The sequence below is a fragment of the Prionailurus viverrinus genome, chromosome B4 (assembly GCF_022837055.1).
Source record: "Prionailurus viverrinus isolate Anna chromosome B4, UM_Priviv_1.0, whole genome shotgun sequence".
Classification (NCBI taxonomy): domain Eukaryota; kingdom Metazoa; phylum Chordata; class Mammalia; order Carnivora; family Felidae; genus Prionailurus; species Prionailurus viverrinus.
The window spans coordinates 62,178,219-62,199,866 of record NC_062567.1 but is presented as its reverse complement, the minus strand read 5'-3'; the positions used below and the strand labels follow the sequence as shown (position 1 = coordinate 62,199,866).

The 21,648-nt window shown below is 41.0% G+C and overlaps 1 protein-coding gene and 1 non-coding gene across 2 annotated transcripts in view; one reads left to right on the top strand and one right to left on the bottom strand.

Annotated features, from left to right (window-relative positions):
• PKP2 (plakophilin 2) overlaps window positions 1–21,648 on the top strand; it is a 94,933-nt gene that overhangs the window by 4,990 nt on the left and 68,295 nt on the right. Inside the window, exons 2-3 of the mRNA XM_047868415.1 lie at window positions 9,168–9,280; window positions 10,011–10,711. Of these exons, the coding sequence (XP_047724371.1) occupies window positions 9,168–9,280; window positions 10,011–10,711 (814 nt within the window). The remainder of the gene's footprint in view (window positions 1–9,167; window positions 9,281–10,010; window positions 10,712–21,648) is intronic.
• Window positions 18,671–18,774, bottom strand: LOC125171422 (U6 spliceosomal RNA). The gene has a single exon (XR_007154330.1). It is a non-coding gene; the product is annotated as a U6 spliceosomal RNA (small nuclear RNA).

Here is a 21,648-nt window from a genome sequence, read left to right as displayed (position 1 = left end):
GGGAACCCAATATGTAGACTTAGATTAAAATGCATATTTAGAAAAAAAGAACCTTGAGCACTTGAAAATGCAATTCTCCATTACCATTAAAAGAATCCATATATTTGTATCCTTGGAATAATCAGATTTCAACTTAACAATGTTGATGGGTGAGGCATCATGATCAAAGCAATCCCTTAATTTCCAGAAGAAATCATCGCTCATTAGAATCTTAATAAATTATTTCCACTAAACCTTAAATCTCACCAACACATCCATACAATGAGAGTAAGGGGGGTCCCATGAGAATTATTGTATTGGATTACCTTTTCTCTTTGAAGGAGGAAAACAAATGGGGACTTTTCTTGATAGCTATTAGGAACTTATTATAGACCACCAAAATATTACAGAAAAATACTAAAGCCATACAAGAGAATGACAATAAATATTTAGCATCCAGATGTAGACGCAACCTCGCCAAAAAGAACATAGCTTTTCTACTCAGAAAGAAAGATTCTGCTTACGTTAGGGGGAAAGAATTTTTTCCTCCTCTTTCTATTCCCAGAATGACAGAGAAACAGAAAATATTTGAGCACCTTCCGTCTACTCCAAGGCAAGAGCACACATGTGACTACCATCTTCATATTTTGGCCCCACTATGGCTATCCACGGGATAGACGTCAGCCTGAAGCATCAAGTGCAAACTCAATTTATAGAACTGGGATATTTTGAATGTATAAGGAAATATGACTAACAATTAACTCCTCAAGTGCTGATGCAAGACTGTACTAGAAGCAGTAGTAAAAGATGCTATTCTTTATGTCAGGATGTGAAAATTTACCTAGAAAAGATAAACTCTTCCTGCTTTAATCTGGCCTCCAACCCATTCTCCACCTCACCCCTGGAGTAAACTCTCTAAAGTCTCAATGCATCGTTTCTTGATTTAAATTCCTTCAGTTCCTTGCTGTTTTCTACATAGCCATTCTATGAGTAAAATCGTCATTCAGCATGGCATTCCAAGTTCTTCAGGGTCTGATGCCTGCAACTTCTCAAACTTCATCTTATCACCACCACTCCCACTCCCCCACCAAACAAACACGTGTGACTTATCTTCCTTTGTGTTCCTATTCCTGTGGCCCTCATTCCTCCCTTCTCTTGGCCTGGTTAACTCTTACCTGCCCCTCAAAACTCAGTTCAGTTGTGCCCTTGGATAGACACTATCTCAGAGGGTAGAGAGAGATCTTGAATGCAAGTTAAAGGTTTGATATTTGCGAGTCACAGAAGATGTTTAGCAAGGGAGAAACCTGAAAAATGCAGGGGATTTCTGACAGTACATTTGGAAGATTTGGTGAGAGGAGGATTTTAAAGGAGAAGGGACAGCAGCTCTGAATGAGTCGGGAGGGAAGAGACTAGCTGTGGTAAGTGACAGGCAATATAATGATTGAGACTTGTTACGAAAACCTGTAGTGAGTTTTTAAAAGAAAATAATTAACTTTGTGAGTTCTGTAAATTCATCATTTTGACACTGTGAGTATGATGTGATATTTGTCATTGCAGTTCTGAAGTTATCATTAGGGATATCTCAGCAAATGAATTGGCAGAAATGCCACAGTAAGGAGACACATCACAGGAATTAATAGATTTAGAAACTTCCAGGATGTATCAGCTTAGTTCTTCACCGGTGTGCTTATATTATAATCACACATTCTGCTTATCCGGCTGCTCAAGCAAAATGCATGATACAGACACCTGCAGTACATAAGGGCTTTTGTAATAGGTATTTTTGTAGTCATCCAGAGCAGTAATTTGAGGATTGTCCCCCAAATGCCATAAATGGATCTATCAGAGGAAAATCTCAAACTGGTTAGGGGCCTCTTAAAAAATAAAAACTTCTGGTGACTGGTTGATATATTGTGTGAGGGTTAATAGTCATTGACTAGATCCATCATGGCACATGGAGCATGTGGCCCGTTCTGTGAGGAGAGCTGGTCTGTTTGTGGCACATTCACATTCATTGGAAGGCAGCCGTGCTATACTCGCCACTGTATCACCAATGCTGACTGCTGGAGTATCAACTTTGTAAGAAGTCGTAGCTATCCAACCATATACCCAATATACCAGTTGTTTCTTGTATTTGATTATGGAAGTTGTGTTAACTGGTCACAATAAGCACTGTGCGCTTTTTGTTCCGTTTTCAATAATGCAGAACATTAATAGATTTTGACCTACTTTGAAATAATTCTTTGCCATAGTTTTTAAACCAACAAATTCTGTTCATTTTCCAGCCTGAGCAAGAACTCACCTGAGTTGTATGCATGTTTAGAATTGTGGTTTCCATAAATATCTGTTCATTGTTCTTAGTAAGAACAGAAGATAAATATATGTGTGTGTGTGTATATACACGTATATAAATAAATTGTGTGTGTGTGTGTGTATACACATATATAAATAAATTTTAATGTAAGTCCAGGAAAGTGAATCCTGGGTCATATGCCCACACAGGCAAAAGAAAAATCCATCACCAGTTCCAGAGTCCTGATGGTCCTAGATTCTGGACCTGATGGTCCAGAGTTCTTGATAGGTCCTAATGAATTTCATGTTGTTTTTTTGTTTTTTTTTTTAAATTTTAACATTTATTTATTTCTGAGGGACAGAGAGAGACAGAGCATGAGCAGGGGAGGGGGATACAGAGAGAGACACAGAATCCAAAACAAGCTCCAGGTTCTGAGCTGTTTGTTAGCACAGAACCCAACACAGGGCTTGAACTCACGAACTGTGAGACCGTGACCTGAGCTGAGGTGGGAAGCTCAACCGACTGAGCCACCCAGGCACCCCATGAATTTCATGTTTTAAGCTCCTACTTTGGTTGGTAAATGACTTTTAGGAGCCATTTAAATATGAATTTCTCTATACAAATTCATTCTCATCAGCTTCAAGATGCCGGCTCACCTATAATGACATGCCCCCAATTTTACTCTTAGTGAAGAAGTTAAATTTCTTTTTAATTATTTTGAGAGAGAGAGAGAACAAGGGAGGGGAAGAGAGAAAGAGGATTCCTAGCAGACTCTGCATTGTCAGCACAGAGCCTAGCATGGGGCTTGAACTCATAAACCATGAGATAGAGGAAAAACATGACCTAGAGGAAATCAAAAGTTGGATGCTTAACTGACTGAGCCACACAAATGACCAGAAGTTAAAGCTTTTTAAGGTGTGTGAAGAGAACTGTTACCTAGAGGTTGCTGGTGAAAGGCCAAATACAAGCTTTTAGACCTCCAGGCTCTCTGTCCACCATAAGACCAGTGTCAGCCCACACTATGAAGGCAACGTCTTGTGAGCGTCAGCACAGTTAAGTGGAGCATTTAAATCAACACTAGAAGTAAACACCTGCTGATTTCTATGTGTACATTTAGTCATACCTGTTTTCACGGGAATTTCTTCTATCTCGAGCTCTACAAGTACTCTTCTTATAGTCAAATCAGGTTTTTAACCATGCTGGTGAAGAGTCATAGAAGAGAGTACAAGAAGTGAGTACTAGAAATTTGAAAGAAAAGATGCTTTTCTGAATGCAAATACTACTCTAACAAAGGTTTTGTTTGTCTATTTAGCTCTTCTCAATTGTCTATTTACCATGAGGGAAGCTCGAGTTGATTTTTTAAATGTGCTCAGATACAGGTAATAAAGTCACAGTAGAAGCTTCTCAATTTGATTTTGTAAGTGTATTTAACCAGTTCGGTAATAAAGCCACTCACAAAACCCACAAACAGAAAACTGATTATGGAAGTTAGTTTATTTTTAACCCTGACAACAATCCATTATTTTGGACAGTACTGGCATACATAACCAGAAACCAAGATATTTTCTCCCAACAGCTGCTTAAGGAATCATATCATTCAGATTAACGTTCAGACCAGGAAAGAGAGAAAATTACATCATCACGTGAGGTGAACACCTGTGCAGTCTTCCAGGCAGTTTGGCATCCTTCCACCATCAAAACCTAGTCCCATCACCACCCCTACCCCTACCATTGCTTTGAGCTGAACTGCTTGTTATTTGTGGAGGTGGGGTTTCAAGTTGTTCCGTAACTACCTCATTCATTTCCCTTAAAGTGGGTTCCATAAAGTGTCAATGGTGTTCTTAGAAGAGGTATGGATAATGTTGCCCAAGTAGTATTAATTTAAAATAGTTCCTATAAATATTGCCTTCTTTAGGAAACTCTAGAACACATTACACACTGTACAAATGAAATGAATGGCTGGAAAAACCACAATATCATTGTGATCGTCAGTGGCTGGGTCCATCACAAATAACCAGAAAAAGTTAAATTCAGTGTCACTGGTAAATCTACCAGAATAAAAACTCTGAGATACAACACAGTGTAAATTGAAGCATGCACACTAGTTTATCCCTCATTCTAGAACAGATTAATTCATGCAAAAGTGTAAAAAATTTTTGTAACCCAAATTCTGTTTTATTTTTTTAATTTTTTTTTAAGTTTATTATTTTAGAGAGACAGAGACGTTGCAAGCAGGGAAGGGGCAGAGAGAAAGAGGGAGACAGAGAATCCCAAGCAGGCTCCATGCTGGCAGCGCAGAGCGTGACATGGGGCTCGAACTCACGAAGCCATGACATCATGACCTGAGCCAAAACCAAGATTCGGATGCTCAACTGAGCCACCTAGGCGCCCCTCAAATTCTATTTTAAAAACTATATCTCATTTTTGCACGTTTCTTTACAATTTTAAAAGCATTTATATATATGCTTTCTCAAGTAAACCTCTGTCTCAGCAACTCTGTTAGTAACCGGAATTAAGGGAAACTGAGGCATCTGAGTGATTTGTCTAGGCACACAGGAAGGGGTGGAGCGGAGGCTCCAGGCCAAGTCCACAGATTTCTTCCATTTAGGGAAGATACCCGCGTCATTTTGTGAAGTAAACAAATTCTTTGAAATATAAGGATACCCTAATATTCCATGTTAGAAGACCTGAATTTTCATATTGCATTTATTGAATCAGGGTGTGCCTGTAAATATGCTGTTTTTGTTTGCTTTGTTGTTTCTGGGTTGGAGAAGGGCATGGCTGAGTTTTTAAATGTGTTCAGTAGTCATCATTACATATTTTATCTTTCAAACAGAAAATGGCTTGTTTATTTTTTTTTTTTAATTTTTTTTTCAACGTTTATTTATTTTTGGGACAGAGAGAGACAGAGCATGAACGGGGGAGGGGCAGAGAGAGAGGGAGACACAGAATCGGAAACAGGCTCCAGGCTCCGAGCCATCAGCCCAGAGCCTGACGCGGGGCTCGAACTCACGGACCACGAGATCGTGACCTGGCTGAAGTCGGACGCTTAACCGACTGTGCTACCCAGGCGCCCTGAAAATGGCTTTAGTTTAAAGAGATTAGTTTCCATCCTGATTAATACGTATCCTTTTTTTTTTTTAATCTCACCCAGTTCAAAATTTCTTTAAAATCTTAGCATATAGCTGCTAATTCACCTTTAATCCACTATACTGATCTCAAACCCATGACTGCCTAGTCAAATCAATCTGCATTATTTGTTGTTTGAGATTGTCCCTTTAACCAGAGAAACCTGCAAGCAGACTATCAGAGTCACAAGCTTTCTAGCACAGGAAGAGAGTCTGTGGCTTAAAGATCCAAGCTTATTTTATTCCTTGTTCCCAACTGTGTTACAGTTATTTTGGGAACCAGTAAACCGGTCTCAGTTCATAGATCCGAAAACCGAAGGAGAGGCTTCCTTATAAGGACTTAGGTTGGGAAATAAAGATTTAATAGTTAGAGAGTATTTGGAGTTACCCAGATAAAGGTTCTCAAGGAAACAGAATGATTGCTTTTGGTCTTGACATCCAAACCTATGATGATAATCCCACCAGAGCTTTGGCAAATGGCAATTTCACAAAGACCACAGTGCAGTCAAATAGCAGAGACCAGTAGAAATGAGACCCAGAGTTCAAACGTGATACAAAACCGCTTTGCAATTTGAAGCAAGTAACTTAGGGGCGCCTGGGTGGCTCAGTCAGTTAAGCATCTGAGTTTGGCTCGGGTCATGACCTCAGAAGCTCCTGCGTTCAGGCTCCACTGTCAGCACAGAGCCCACTTCGGATCCTCTGTCTCCCTCTCTCCCTTCCCTTCCCTGCGTTTTTCTCTCTCTCTCTCTTTCAAAAATAAATAAGTATTAAAAAAAATAATAAACCAAGTCACTTAAGTTTCCCTGTTTATAAAAGGAGGTGATAGTAGCTGACTGCATCACAGGCATATTGAAAAGAAACATATAAAAATAATTTGAGCTCTTTTCAAAAGCAAGTAATATTGAGCTATAAGGAGTTCATGTAAGTTCCTTTAAAAAGCCTTATAGCCCCCAGCAACACTGTGAGTTAAACATCTTAAGTAGGCCTGATGATAAAACTCACTGATTACCTACCTGTTCTGGTAGGATACATTGTTTCACTGGATCTTTTCCAAAGATTCTTAACACATTTCAAATATCCTTGCAGGAATCTCAGCTTGAAAACGGAAGTAGCCCCCCATTAACTGTTTTCTAGAATGTCTACCTGTTCCTGGAAGTAGGGCAAGGGTAATACTTAATACTGCAGGTGATCATGGGCTGGAGGGGGCCCTGGAAGAAATTTCCATGTTTGTTTGTTTGTTTTTTTTTAATGGCACCTTTACATCTTACACCATGTCACTGGAATTCATTGTTCTAGCTACCATCCACATATGTCATTAATATTTTCCCAGTCTAGATTGTCCCTGACTCATATATTCAGTTTTCATATAATCTAAAATTTTGAAACTACTTTTTTGAAAGACAATAAATTTGATTTCTTATATATCAGGTAACCAATAATTTTCTACTTGGCCGTAACGTCTGTAAAAAAGACTTCTCTTTTATTGGAGTCGGGCACAGTCTGAGCATGCTCCTGCCTCTCCCCCAGCCTCTCCTGCCTTTCTACATCCCTAGTGCTGAGGGCACCCTGGTCCCAGACCCTTCAAGATTAGAGCCAGGATGTTCCCTGGACCTGCCAGCCAGCCTCCTTTTCCACACCAGCAGGACCCTTGCTGCCTTGCTTTTCTGATAGCCTGGGGTGGAGAGCAGGGGTGACAGAGTTGTGGGGCCTAAGACAGCCTCTGCAAACCAGCCTGGAGCCTCAGGCAGGTTTTGAGAATTGAGCCCTTAAGGCCTCATAGCCTTTGCTCTAGGGTTGTAGAGAATTCCTTTCCCTCATTCAGTGCCCAGGTTCCAGACATTCTCTGTCATTGAGGTTAAAAATAAGGGGCTATCTGGCCGTTTGCCTGCCCTTATGGAGAAACCAGGCTCTAGAAACAGCAGATGCCTGGCTTACCTCACCTTCCATGGTCTATAGAAAGGTGACACTTATAAGCCTGTAGCTGTCCCCCCTAACCCCTCAGGACCCTTTGAGGCCTGAAACTGTTTACCGGCTAGGTTTGTTGGCTCCAGGAAATAAGACACATGTATAAACATAATTTGGAATCGATTCATACTTTTTAGTTCTCTGACAACAACAATCTCAATCCCCCCACCCCCTCAAAATATGTGATTCTATTTTTAAAAAATGTGAATCTATTGTTAGCCTTTGAAATTTTGACTTTATAATAATCTTGTTGGGAAAGTATGTTGGTATGTTCCAATGGTGTTGGAAAGACACTGCCTGTGTTTTATTCTCCACATCCTTTATGAGTCTGAAACCTGAGAGAGTTCATTGAGTATTTTTTCCTCTGATTTTTAAAAGAAAAGGAAATTTTGGTTAAAATCAGGGAACCAGAAATTTCCTAAGTTTTACGGATCTGTGACTTTTTTTAATTTTAATGCTTACTTATTTTTGAGAGAGAGAGAGGAAGACACAGAATCAAAATCCAAAGGAGGCTCCAGACAATGAGCCACCAGCACAGAGTCCGACGTGGGGCCCGAACTCATGAACCGTGAGATCATGACCTGAGCCAAAGTTGGACACCCAGCTGACTGAGCCACCTAGGCGCCCCAGATCTGTGATTATTTGGATTATCATCATCATTATTATTATTTTTAAGGCAGTGGGAGATTATAAAAGAAAAACAAATACAAAGCTGAGAGAAGGGGCCGCCTGGGTGACTCAGTTAAGCATCCGACTCTTGGTTTTGGCTCAGGTGGTGATTTCACCATTCTGTGGATTTGAGCCCCTCATTGGGCTCTGCACTGACAGCGCAGAGCCTGCTTGGGATTCTCTCTTTTCCTCTCTCTCTACCCCTCCCCTGCTCGCTTGCTCTCTCTCTCAAAATAAATAAACATTAAAAAAAAAAAAGCTGAGAAAAAGATAAAGGAGGTAGAAGAGGGTCACAACACTGCCCTCTACCACCCCCTCCTCAAAGAGAAGTATTTTAAGAGATCTGCATCCATTGAGAAGGCCCTACAGCCCCACAGAGTGAGCAGGGAGGGCTGCCTCCTACTGTGTTTGTAGAGGAGTGGGCTGAATTAGACCACCAAACTAAGAGAGAATCTTGTAAGTACACAAAAGCACTCATCTATAGTTCTGAGGTTGATTTTCGTCTCCTGCCTAACTCATGTTGCCAAATACCTCAACCCCAGGCTTGGCCCTTTTTAAGCTGATCTATGTTTTCTTTGACCACAGTGACCCACCTTATTGTTTTTACAAGCTGTCTTATCTAGTAGTGTTGAGTCACTGTTATATTTGTCACCATTATATTTATTGCCTACACCTACATCCTTCTCAGGAAGCTTCTGAATTCCTGCCCTGGGAATAAAGTTCTCCTCCTCTGACTTAAGAAATGGAAAATTTATGGGATGGACCACCTAAGCCAATAAGTGATTCCCCAATTCCTCAGTATTATAACAAACATTTTTGGATCTTTGTGAAAATCTTCTCTCCCCTTTGTTCCTTTTTCTTACCAAAAAAAAAAAAAAAAAAAAAAAAAAAAAAAAAAAGTAATAACTAATTTTTAAAAATATTTATTTTTCAACTTTCATTTTGAAAAGCTCATAAAGAATGTTGTGAAACCTTTCTTCACTTCCCACATCTAAGGGTGATGTTAAACCAACACTTAAAAACACTAATACTTGGTATTGGTCTTAATTACTTAAATTTAAAGTACACTATTATTATATAATCCTTAACTACCAGTTGGCCTCCTTAATATTTTACTATATGCTTGATTGCAGGAAATCTTCACCGAACCAGCAGTGTTCCTGAGTATGTCTATAACCTGCACTTGGTTGAAAATGATTTTGCCAGTGGGCGTTCTCCTGGTACTAAAACCTATGATATGCTAAAGGTAGGATACCAAAGAATAACCTACTTATCAGATTACCATGAAAACATTTTTAAGCTTCCATAGATGTTTTTTTGTAGATCTTTATTTTTTTTATTTTTATTTTTTTAAGTAAGCTCTGTGCCCAACGTGGGGTTTGAACTCATGACCCCGAGATCAAGAGTCACATGCTCTACCAACTGAACCAGCCAGGCACCCCTTCCATTGATTATTTTTTAATATTTATCTTTCCCAAATATTGCCATTTCCTAGATGAATTATATGAAGATTGCTTTTGTGTGGACACCATGGAAAACCGGGGACTTTAAATAGTGTCACATCTGGGGCACCTGGGTGGCTCAGTCAGTTAAGCATCTTGATTTTAGTTCAGGTCATAATCTCGTGGTTCGTGAGTTCAAGCCCCACGTCGGGCTCTCTGCTCTCACAGTGCAGAGTCTGTTTTGGATCCTGTGTCTCCCTCTCTCTACCCCTCCCCTTCTTGCTCTCTCTCTGTCTCTCTCAAAAATAAATAAACATTAAAAAAATTTTTTTGCAATAAAATAGTATCAAATCTTAGTACAGAAAACTTAGTGCAAAACTTAGTACAAATAACGAAGTCTCTTTTTTAGAAAAGGGGCCAACCTCTTCATGTGATTCAGAGACACAGATATCTTATTTAATAGTCATGGAGTAGTTGGTCTTCAACAGAGATGAAAACTGATTTATGCCTCATTTAAACTTGATTTCTCTGCAGCCAGGCACCACTGCCACTTATGAAAATCGCTGGGGGAGAGGAACCGCACAGTACAGTTCACAGAAGTCAATGGAAGAACGATCCTTGAGGCAGCCTCTGAGGAGACTTGAGATTTCTCCAGACAGCAGCCCTGAGAGGATTCATTACTCACATGGCGATTACCAGTACAGCCACAGAAGCCAGACTGGGCACACTTTGCGGCACCAAGACAGCAGGAGATCCACCCTCCTTCTGCCACCTAGATATGCTCGCTCCGAGATTGTTGGTTTCAGTCACTCTGCAGCCATGAGCAAACATCGCCACTATGACACCTACCACAGACAGTACCAGTACGGCTCTGTTAACGACGCCGTTTTTGACCCCGTTCCCGTCAACCCGGTGGTGCTCACGTACCCCAGGCCCGGGACCAGTCACAGCATGGGCAACCTTTTGGAGAAAGAGAACTATCTGACTTCAGGGCCTGCCGCTGGGCAGGTCAGGCCACTGGTGCCCCTGCAGCCTGTCACTCAGAACAGGGCTTCTCGGTCCTCCTGGCATCAGAGCTCCTTCCACAGCACTCGCATGGTGAGGGAAGCCGGGCCCAGTGTCACCGTGGATTCAGGCGGGAGGAGGACACACATGACTGTTGGCCAAGTGGCAGCAGGTGGAGGAAGTGGGAACATGCTCACGGAGAGAAGCACTTTCACCGACTCCCAGCTCGGGTGAGTCCCCTTGTCAATCTGTGGGACAGTCAGTGCCAGCACATTCTGTTCCCACAGGCCTTAGGGTGTGAGCTGGCACTTCTGGGGCCGCAGAGAAAGGCTTCCAGAGATAAGTGATTAAAATAATGACTTTTCAGGCAGCTGCCTAATTGACAGATTAGCCTATTTACCTCAGGGACAGGGGCCAAGCTACCTGTTCCTATGCAGCTTTGTGGGGAAATGTGACATTTCGTCCATCTGTTCCAAATTAGATGCCGGCTGAAGGGCTGGCCACCCCTTGGCTGTGTGTAAAGCTGCTCTGAATGGGAGCTAACTCCAGAGTAGACCAAGAAATGGGTAATTGCATGCATTTGCTCAATCATTCCTTGAAATGAAGGAAAGAAGGAAAAAATGCTTACTGCCCGTGCTAAGAGTGAACTTCATATGCTATTTTGACGACTACTGTCCTAAAAAGATGGAGAGTTAAGTAAGTAAAGCAGCTAATTTCTAGGTGCTGATACCGATGCTTTTACTTTTTGATTCTAGCAGCAGTGATTTGGAGGGTATTTTTTTGGCGGTACTGAATAATTCATCAAATTTTCTAAGTCATTCTTTTGCCTCTCATATTGACTTTATGGCTCATCTAATCTAACCTTTGGAACTTAACTCATTCAGGTTTAATGATGGAGTACAAATTTCATGAACTGAGGAAGTTACTAAGAGAAAAAGGTTGAGACATTATTTGATTATTAAATCAGTAACTCCCAAAATAATGATGTAGTATTATTATAGTAAAACATTAAATATGTGGTTGTTTTAATTTCTAAAATTGCTTAGTGGAAGTTGTCATCTCTCATGATCCCTGTAAGAGAAATTGACTTAATACTCATTGACTGGGCAGGCCCTGGTGATAAAAGATACTAGGATTCATCTAATCTTGAAGCAGGAAATATGTTTTATAAAGCAAAACTGAGCATGAGACTTCTAGCATTTCTTTTTTTTTTTTTCTTAAGTTTATTTATTTTGAGGGAGAGCCAGCACAAGTGGGGGTGGGACTGAAAGTGGAGGCGGGTGGAGAGAATCCCAAGCAGGCTTCTTACTCTCAGCATGGAGCCCAGTGTGGGACGTGAACTCAACAAACTGTGAGATCATGACCTGAGCCAAGATTGAGAGTCAGACGCTTAACTGATTGAGCCACCCAGGTGCCCCGAGACTTCTAAGATTTCTTATTGAAAGCTGATCTTTGTCAATATGAACATACTTAGAAGAAAATGCATGAGGTCATTATTTGTGGAGGAAAAAGCTGATCAAGGCTTTTAAATGGACAATTTAAAATTTATTAAATGCCTACTATATCCTAAGATTTGTGCTTGGCACAGTTTTCACACAGTGATTTTAGCAATAACAGAACTCTCATGCCACATCCTCTGACAATTAGCCTTCTTCTCTTCCTCCATCTGTGTGTCCCCATGCTTCTTGAGCCACCCTGTCACTTCTCAGTCTCCTCACTCTGCTGCATTTGGCTTCAGTCCCCACCATTTCACTGGAACATTGTCCTCACCAATGGCTGCCTTTTTGCTACATCCAAAGTAGACACATATTTAGTCCTTATAATACTCAGCCTTTGGGCAACATTTGACAGCAGGGTCTCTGAAGTTCTCTCTCCCGTTGGTTTTCAGGGCATCAGCCTCTCCTGGTTTTCCACTCGCCTCTCAAGCCACATCTTCATATTCTCTGAGTGCTCCTTTTCTGCATGCCCGGGGAGGTCATCTTTAGTAACCTTCCTCTTCCTGGTCTGGGTGCTCTTCCAGAGAGGCCCGTGTACCATGAATCCTCATGATTCCCAAAGTTTTATCTTCAGAACCATCCTCTATCCTGAATTCTATCTAGATCTGCATGCATTTCCAGCAACCTCCTGGACATCCTACACTCAGTATATGAAAAACTAGATTTATTAGCTCCTCCTTACTGTCTACTCCTAACCATCTCCTTATACTGAAGTCATGCCATTTACAAACCTAGAAGTCATGCTTATCTTCACCCCTCCCCAGTCACATCACCGTATTTTAACCTCCTTAATGGGCCTTAAATTTTTACCCTTCTGTCCGTCTTTATTGCGCATATGTCTCTTCCTCTGGTCTTACTCACTGAGAACTGTTCTCTGGCCATTAGAATGATCTTCACAAATCTAATTGTTTCTCTGCCCAGATTATAACCTTTCCATAATTCCATCAAGTTTCCATTCTACGCAGCATGGCGCACATGGACCAGCCCGTGTTTTCACCTCCGCTTATCACTCCAGTCCCATCTCTTCCTACTCTCCTTCACCCTTTCTCACTGCCATCCGCACACACTCCCCCCACTACCAACCACTTGAAACTTCTTCACTTTCTTCTTCCTTACTGCCTTCCTTTTTTTCCATCTAGCCATCTGTCTCTCTCTGTCTCTGTCTCTTTGCCCCCAGTAGCTCTGGTTTTGCCTGGCTACTCATGATACTGGATGTGGCTCAGATACTGCCTATTTCCTGATGATGCCCCTCACAATCTAGATGCCCCAGATAGGTGCACTGTGTGGGTGTCTCTACCAAAATAATACATTGTGGTTATTCATTTCTTACCTGCTTTCCCTCTAGACTTTGAACTTCCTGTGAGTGTCTTATCATCTTCATATTCCCAGTACCCTAAAACAGAGGCAGGCCCAGTATAGGCACTATATAAACATATGGCAAGAGAACACAAGAATTAAGGAAGGAGGAAATGAAATAGAAACTCTTTACTTTTTGCAATCTAAGTTCTTTTTGTTGCTCAGATTCTAGAAGTATTAACTATGCTATTTGGGGTTATTGTTGTAATGGACAGGGCAGGTTTCATTAGAATAATCCTATCTAAAAGAATAGAAGGAACACTTGGGAGTCAAGAAATTTAGAATAAAGGGTAAGACTTATATATTTTTTTCAATATATGAAATTTATTGTCAAATTGGTTTCCATACAACACCCAGTGCTCATCCCAAAAGGTGCCCTCCTCAATACCCATCACCCACCCTCCCCTCCCTCCCACCCCCCATCAACCCTCAGTTTGTTCTCAGTTTTTAAGAGTCTATTATGCTTTGGCTCTCTTCCACTCTAACCTCTTTTTTTTTTTTTCCTTCCCCTCCCCCATGGGTTCCTGTTAAGTTTCTCAGGATCCACATAAGAGTGAAAGCATATGGTATCTGTCTTTCTCTGTATGGCTTATTTCACTTAGCATCACACTCTCCAGTTCCATCCACGTTGCTACAAAGGGCCGTATTTCGTTCTTTCTCATTGCCATGTAGTACTCCATTGTATATATAAACCACAATTTCTTTAAGGACTTATATTCTTGACAGTTCCTAAGTTGCCATTCTAGAGAAATCATAAAAACGAACTCTTCTTGAAATTTTTGTTCTCGTCATAAAACAAGAAGGGGTCAGAGGTATTTCCTATAACGAGGAGAATAGGTGATCAAGGTGACATCCATGCCTAATGCCTAGATTTATGGTGTCTATGTCTCCCTTTCTTTAGTGTGCCCGTGGCATTTCAGCTCTCCAGGCTGCTTCCTGAGAGCCCTGGCTCTGGGACCACACCCTGTGTTCTCCTTTGCCCTGCATTCTGGCCCCTGTTTTTGGAATCTATATTTTTCTTTCTTTCTTTCTTTCTTTCTTTCTTTCTTTCTTTCTTTTTTTTTTTTTTTTTTTTTTTTTTTTTTTTGTCTAGTGGAAGCCCCACGTGTAAAGAAGAGGTCTTTCATGTATGTGGAACATTCCTACAGAGTAGCTAGATAGAATTATAAACCTACATAATAACATAAGATATCAAACAATGGATCTTTCTTTCCAAAAGAAGAATGGCTGGCCAGTTACTAAGGTAGCTGAAAACCAAGACATTGGAGTAAAAGACAGTCAGTATCTGTTTAAATCAGACTGCTGAGAAAGGTTTAAGAAATCACCAAATAAAACATTCCACGTCTGTTTTTCTGAAAATATGATTTTCGTACCTGTGGGGAACTAGTGGTTCAACAAATGAATATTAGGCTCCTCCTGTGTACCCAGCACTGCAAGAGGTAGAAACGGCATGGAGAGGATCAGTGAAAAAGAAAATGAGACAAATCATCAAGTGCTAGGTTATGGAAATTCAGAGAACAAAAGAGCGTTGTGCTCTGAGATTAGTAGATGGAGCCTCTGGAGAGAGATTGAATCTCTAGTAGGATTACCAGTGAAGTTTGTGACAGCAGCACGGAACAGAAAAATTCTTCCACATCCTGTTAATTACCAACCTCTTCAGTTCTTTGATTCGAGTCTCTTTCACCTATATCTTTCTTTCCATTTCCATTTTTAATGGCCCAGTTCAAGGCTTTATTGCCTCAGCTAACACTCTTACAGTTCCCTCAAAACGGCCTCTAGAAGTATGTATCTCCACCAGAGGCATATTCCCAAAGCAGTGCTTTCATCACACTTCAATCTTCACGGAGTGGAGCAATTGCATTTCCTGAGCATCTGACCACACGCAGGAGCTCTCCATTCATCGTCTTATGTTTGTTTGGCCTCTGAGGTGTAGCCCCATTAATACATAGAATATCTGGGGACCTGCCTCAGGTGGGGCTGTGTTGTTAGCTGGCAGGAACACTGGTTGCTGAAGGATTGCACACATGAAAAAGTACCATTTTTAATTTTTTCCTACATCTCATATTCTGACCAATGATACCATACATGCTTCCTCTTGCATTTTTCATATACATTGACATCATTTTAACATTCTCTGAAGTTGTTAAAAAAAGACTTCTGGAGGGCGCCTGGGTGGCGCAGTCGGTTAAGCGTCCGACTTCAGCCAGGTCACGATCCCGCGGTCCGTGAGTTCGAGCCCCGCGTCAAGCTCTGGGCGGATGGCTCGGAGCCTGGAGCCTGTTTCCGATTCTGTGTCTCCCTCTCTCTCTGCCCCTCCCCCGTTCATGCTCTGTCTCTCTCTGTCCCAAAAATAAATAAATGTTGAAAAAAAAAAAAAAGACTTCTGGAGAATATGTTCAGGTGAAAATGGGGCCCGGGTGCAACTACTCTTTCTGATTCTCCTCCCTGCCCCTCCTCCCCCCAACCCCAGCCCCATCTCCCAAGCACATTTCTGTAGGCTTCAGGAAGTGCTTTGTAATTGGGTGGGAAGGAAAGAAGGAAGGAAGAAGAGAGAGAGGAAGGAGGAAGAGAGAGGGAATGGGTGGGGAGGAATGCTGTGAGAGAATAGAGGAAATTTGGAATAGGTCTAGCTGGGGATAGGGACACGCAAAGATTTCACTGGACTGCACAGACGGTAACAAAACAGAAAATCCACACCCTGACCACTGTTGCAAACCTTCTTAAAGAGGAAGTGCGCCTTCAGTTTGGGATTTTTTTTTTTTTAATGTTCATTTTTATTTTTGAGAGAACACGAAGCAGGGAGGGGCAGAGAGTGAGGGGGACAGAGGATCTGAAGCAGGCTCTGCACTGACAGCAGCACCCAATACGGGCTCAAACTAGTTTGGGAATTGTTTTCAATGATAATATGAAGTAGCACTGGATTGATTAGCAGTGGATAGCGAGCTTCTTTATGAATCATGTTCAGGAAAATAAAGGAGTAATGGAATTATTTGTGGGTGTTAAGAGTGTTGGGAAATTCAAACTTTCCTGCGTCGTGTATGACTTATGAAATGGATTAAAGGCTTAGTCTTAAAAAAAAAAAAAAACTGCATCGAACAGAAGGCTATTCTTATGTTATAAATAATCTTCCATCAGTTGAAGCACCTGTAGTGATGGATGGTAAAGATTTAAAATTGCCACTGAGATTGAGACTGTTACAGTTTTTTTTTTGTTTTTTTTTTTAATTTTTTTTCAACTTTTTTTTTTTTATTTATTTTTGGGACAGAGAGAGACAGAGCATGAATGGGGGAGGGACAGAGAGAGAGGGAGACACAGAATCGGAAACAGGCTCCAGGCTCCGAGCCATCAGCCCAGAGCCTGACGCGGGGCTCGAACTCACGGACCACGATATCGTGACCTGGCTGAAGTCGGACACTTAACCGACTGCGCCACCCAAGCGCCCCAGAGACTGTTACAGTTTTAATTTCTCTGTAAAGGTATTGGAGTCCATGCATGTAAAATATTTCCATCTCTTTTAAATGATATATTTCTACTAAATAAATGTGACTTAAATTCTGGATTTAATGATAATAGCCTAAATTTTTACCCATTAAATTGACTCCTGAGGCACAACATTTTAAAATATGAGATCATTATATAATTCTCAGTACAGATGCCAAAACTGTTCTGCTTCATTCTTAATACCCTTGTACTCATGACATAACACTTGTATGTTTGAACATGTGTATCAGAAACACTGGGTATTGGTTTTTAGTCATGAGTCCCATTACTCTTATCTCCACACCTGTGTTATACCCACTCACACACACATTCACAGTACTATACACGCTCACATGTGCACACGTGCATACATTAGTGGGTTGGCCTGATATAAGAGAGAATTTACAGGCATACCTCAGAGGTATGGTGGGTTAGGTTCCAGACCACTACAATAAAGTGAATATTTTGTTTTCCCAGTGCATACAAAAGTTATGTATACACTATAATCTATGAAATGTGCAATAGCATTCTGTCTAAAAAAACAGTGTACATTCCTTAATTAAAAAATACTTTCTTGCTGGGATGCCTCAGTGGCTCAGTTAAGCGTCCGACTTCAGCTCAGGTCATGATCTCACAGTTTGTGGGTTCAAGCCCCACGTCAGGCTCTCTGCTGACAGCCTGGAGCCTGCAGCCTGCTTCAGATTCTGTGTCTCCCTCTCTCTGCCCCTCCCCCACTTGTAGTCTGCCTGTCTCTTTCTCTCTCAAAAATAAACATTAAAAAATTTTTAAAAAATACTTTCTTGCTAAAAAATGCTAACCATCATCTGAGCATTCAGAGAGTTGTAATCTTTTTCCTGGTGGAGGGTCTTGCCTCGAAGTTGATGGCAGCTGACTGGTCACAGGGGTGCTTGCTGAAGGTTGGGGTGGCTGTATTGTGTGGCAGTTTCTTAAGATCAGACAATGAGGTATGCTCCATCGATGGACTCTTCCTTTCATGAGTGATTTCTCTGTAGCATGTGATGCTGTTCAATAGCATTTTACCCACAGTAGAAACATCTTTCAAGATTGGAATCAATCCTCTCAAACCCTGCTGCTTTACCAGCTAAGTTGATGTAGTATCCTAAATCCTTTGTTGTCATTTCAACAGACTTCACAGTATCTTCACCAGGAGTAGATGCCATCTCAAGAGACCACTTTCTTTGCTCATCCATAAGAAGCAACTCCTCTTTTATTAAAGTTCATGAGATTGCTGCAATTCAGTCACATCTACAGGCCCCACTTCTAGTTCTCTTGCTGCTCTTACCACACCTGCAGTTACTTCCTCTCCTGAAGTCTTGAGCCCCTTAAAGTCATCAATGAGGGTTGAAAAAAACCTCTCCCAAACTTCTGTTAATGTTGATATTTTGGCCTCTTCCTATGAATCAGGAATGCTCCTTATTTATTTTTTAAGTTTTATTTACTTAGGTAATCTCTACACCCAATATGAGGCTTGAACTCAGGACCCTGAGATCAAGAGTCACATGCTCTTGCAACTGAGCCAGCCAGGCACCCAGAATCAGGAATCCTCTTAATGGCATCTAGAATGGTGAATCCTTTCCATAAGTTCTTTAATTTACTTTGCCCAACTCCATCAGAGGAATTACTATCTATGGAAGCTATAGCCTTATGCAGTGTATTTTTTTAATAAATTTTTGAGTGTAATTGACAAACAATGTTACATTAGTTTCAGGTAGAGAACATAGTGATTCAACAGGTTTATACATTATGTTCACCACAGTGTAGCTACCATCTGTCACCAACGCTACTACAGTATCGACTATACTCCTTATGTTGTGTATTTTATTCCCATGACTTCTAAAAACCATAGACCTCTTCACAAATATTCGTGTTATCATTGCTCAGGAGCATGATAATCTCTATATCATTCCAATTTTAGCATATGTGCTCCTGAAGCCATGCATTTCTTAAATAATAAGACTTAGGTGCCCAAAATTACTCGTTGATCGGTGAGCTGCGGAGTGCATATTGTGTTAGTAGGCATAAAAACAACATTAATCTCTCACATCTCCATCTGATTTCTTGGATTACCAGGTGCATTGTCAATGAGCAGCAATATTCCGAAAGGAATCTTTTTCTTCTGAGCAGTGGGTCTCAACAGTGGGCTTAAAAATTCAGTGAACCATGTTGCAAACAGATGTGCTGTCACCCGGGGTTTGTTGTTCCATTGACAGAACGCAGGCAAAGTAGATTTAGCATAATTTTTAAGGGCCCTAGGATTTTGGAAATGGTCAATGAGAATTGGCTTCGACTTCAAACCACCAGCTGCAGTGGCCCTTATAACAAAAGAGCCTGTGTTTTGAAGCCAGGTGCTGGCTTCTCCTCCCTAGCTATGAAAATCCTAAATAGCATCTTCTAATATAAAGCTGCTTTGCTGCATTGAAAATCTGTTTTTTAGTGTGGCCACCTTTCTTAAATATCTTAGCTAGCTCTTCTGTGTAACCCGCCACAGCCTCTACACGAGTGCTTCACCTTGCAGTTATAGGTTATGGAGATGGCTTCTTTCCTTAAACCTCATGAAACAACCGCTGCTAACTTCCACCTTTTCTTCTGCACCTTCCTCCTCTCTCTCAGCCTTCATAGATTTAAAGAGAGACAGGGCCTTCCTCCAGATTAGGCTGTGGCTTAAGAGAAGGTTGAATGTTGGGCCGGTTTGATCTATCCAGACTGCTGAAACTTGCTCCATATCAGCAATAAGGCTGTTTCCCTTTCTTACCCTTTGTGTGTTCACTGGAGTGGATTTTGAATTTCCTTCAAGAACGTTTTAAATTTCCCTCAGGAACTTTTCCTTTGCATTTACAACTTGGCCAACTGTTTGCTCCAAGAGCCTGACCTGTCTTGGCTTTCAACATGCCTTCTTCACTGAGCCTGATCACTTCCAGCTTTGGATTGGAAGTGAGAGACGTGCAACTCTTGCCTTCCCTTGAACACGTGGAGGCCACAGTAGAGTTAATATTGGTCTAGTTTCAATCCGTGTCTCAGAGAATAAGGAGGCCTTGAGGAGAGGGAGAGAGGTGGGGGAATAGCTGGTTGGTGGAGCAGTCAGAATACACACATTTTTGGGTTAAGTTTGTCATCTTACATGGGTGTGGTTTGTGGTGCCCCACAAGAAATACAATAGTAACATTGTATTATAGATCACCATAGCAAAAATTTAAATATCGTGAGAATTACCAAAACGTGACCCAGAGACATGAGGTGAGAAAATGCTGCTGGAAAAATGGAACTGATGGGCATGCTGGACACAGGGTTGCTGCAACCTTCAGTTTTTAAAAAAGCAGTATTGCAAAGCAGTAGAGTAAGGTACAGTAAAACCTGCTATTCTTGTATTCATTGTGCTTGCTAACAAATACTGGAAAACACCCTGCCACACTGTCTTTTTTATTCTCCATTACCTGGAATGAATCAGATGTACTCTTTTTGAAGCCAGAGTCCTAGGATACCTTTAAGGCATGTCTTTAGCCACAGTTCTAAGATTTTGCTGTCCTCAGTCTGGTTTCTCTGAGTCAATGCTTAAGGAAGCATGAATGTGTTAACATCCACAGTGATAATAGGTCCCCTAACCCAGTTACCCTCTAGGCAGAAATAAAAGGGGAGAGAAAAACCAGTTCAATGAGGCATTTGGGAGTTATTGTTTTACAAGTGGCAATTTTATTTGTCCTCTATAAATTATCCTCTCTTGAGTTAAACTGCATCAGATTTCATCATCACTATAAATACCCGCAATTAGTAAAGGACAAAAGTATGCTACTAGAAAGACATAAACCAAATGTCATTATAATGGCAAAACAAATGGTAACAGAATGTTTATAAAATTGTTTTCTTTAAGAAAAAGCATATTTTAAAAGTTTATTTATTTTGAGAAAGAGAGAGAACACAATCACAAATAGGGGAGGGGCAGAGAGAGAGAGGGAAAGAGAATCCCAAACAGGTGCAAAACCCTACACAGGGCTTGAACCCGCGAACTGTGAGATCATGACCTGAGTTGAAATCAAGAGTCAGATGCTTAACTGACTGAGAGACCCAAGTGTCCCAAGAAAAAGCATATTTAAATCTTTAAAAAAATTTTTTTCTATGTTTTTTTATTTATTTTTGAGAAAGAGAGCGAGATGGCGTGAGCAGGGGAAGGGCAGAGAGTGTGGAAGATGCAGAATCTGAAGCAGGCTCCAGACTGAACTGTCAGCACACAGCCTGATGTGGGGCTCGAACTCATGAACCACAAGATCATAACCTGAGCTAAAGACAGACGCTTAGCCGACTAAGCCACCCAGGTGCCCCAAGGAAAAGCATATTTATAATTGTCTTTAATCATTACCTTTCCTGATGAATTCTTCACATCAGCATGATTTATTTGAACAAAACAAATCCAATTTTCCTGAATTTATTGTTTACATACTGTTATATTTATTAAATAAGAATACTTTTAGAAGTGCCTGGGTGGCTCAGTTGGTTAAGTGACTGTGACTCTGGTCATGATCTCACAGTTCGTGAGTTCAAGTCCCACATCCAGCTCTGCTGTCAGCACGGAGCCCGCTTCAGATCCCCTCTCTCTCTTGCCCCTCCCCTACCAGTGCCCTCTGCGCACTCTCTCTCTTTCAAAAATAAACATTAAAAAAAGAGAAAATTTTTAGGATGCTTATTTTAAAATTCATTTTTAGCTGAAATAACAGTTTCAAACAACTCTGAGAAAAACCTAATGATTGTTGAGGGAAGGTGTTTCATTCCACAGGTCTAACATTACCATGGTAGAAATAATTTTTAACTTCTATGACCAAATT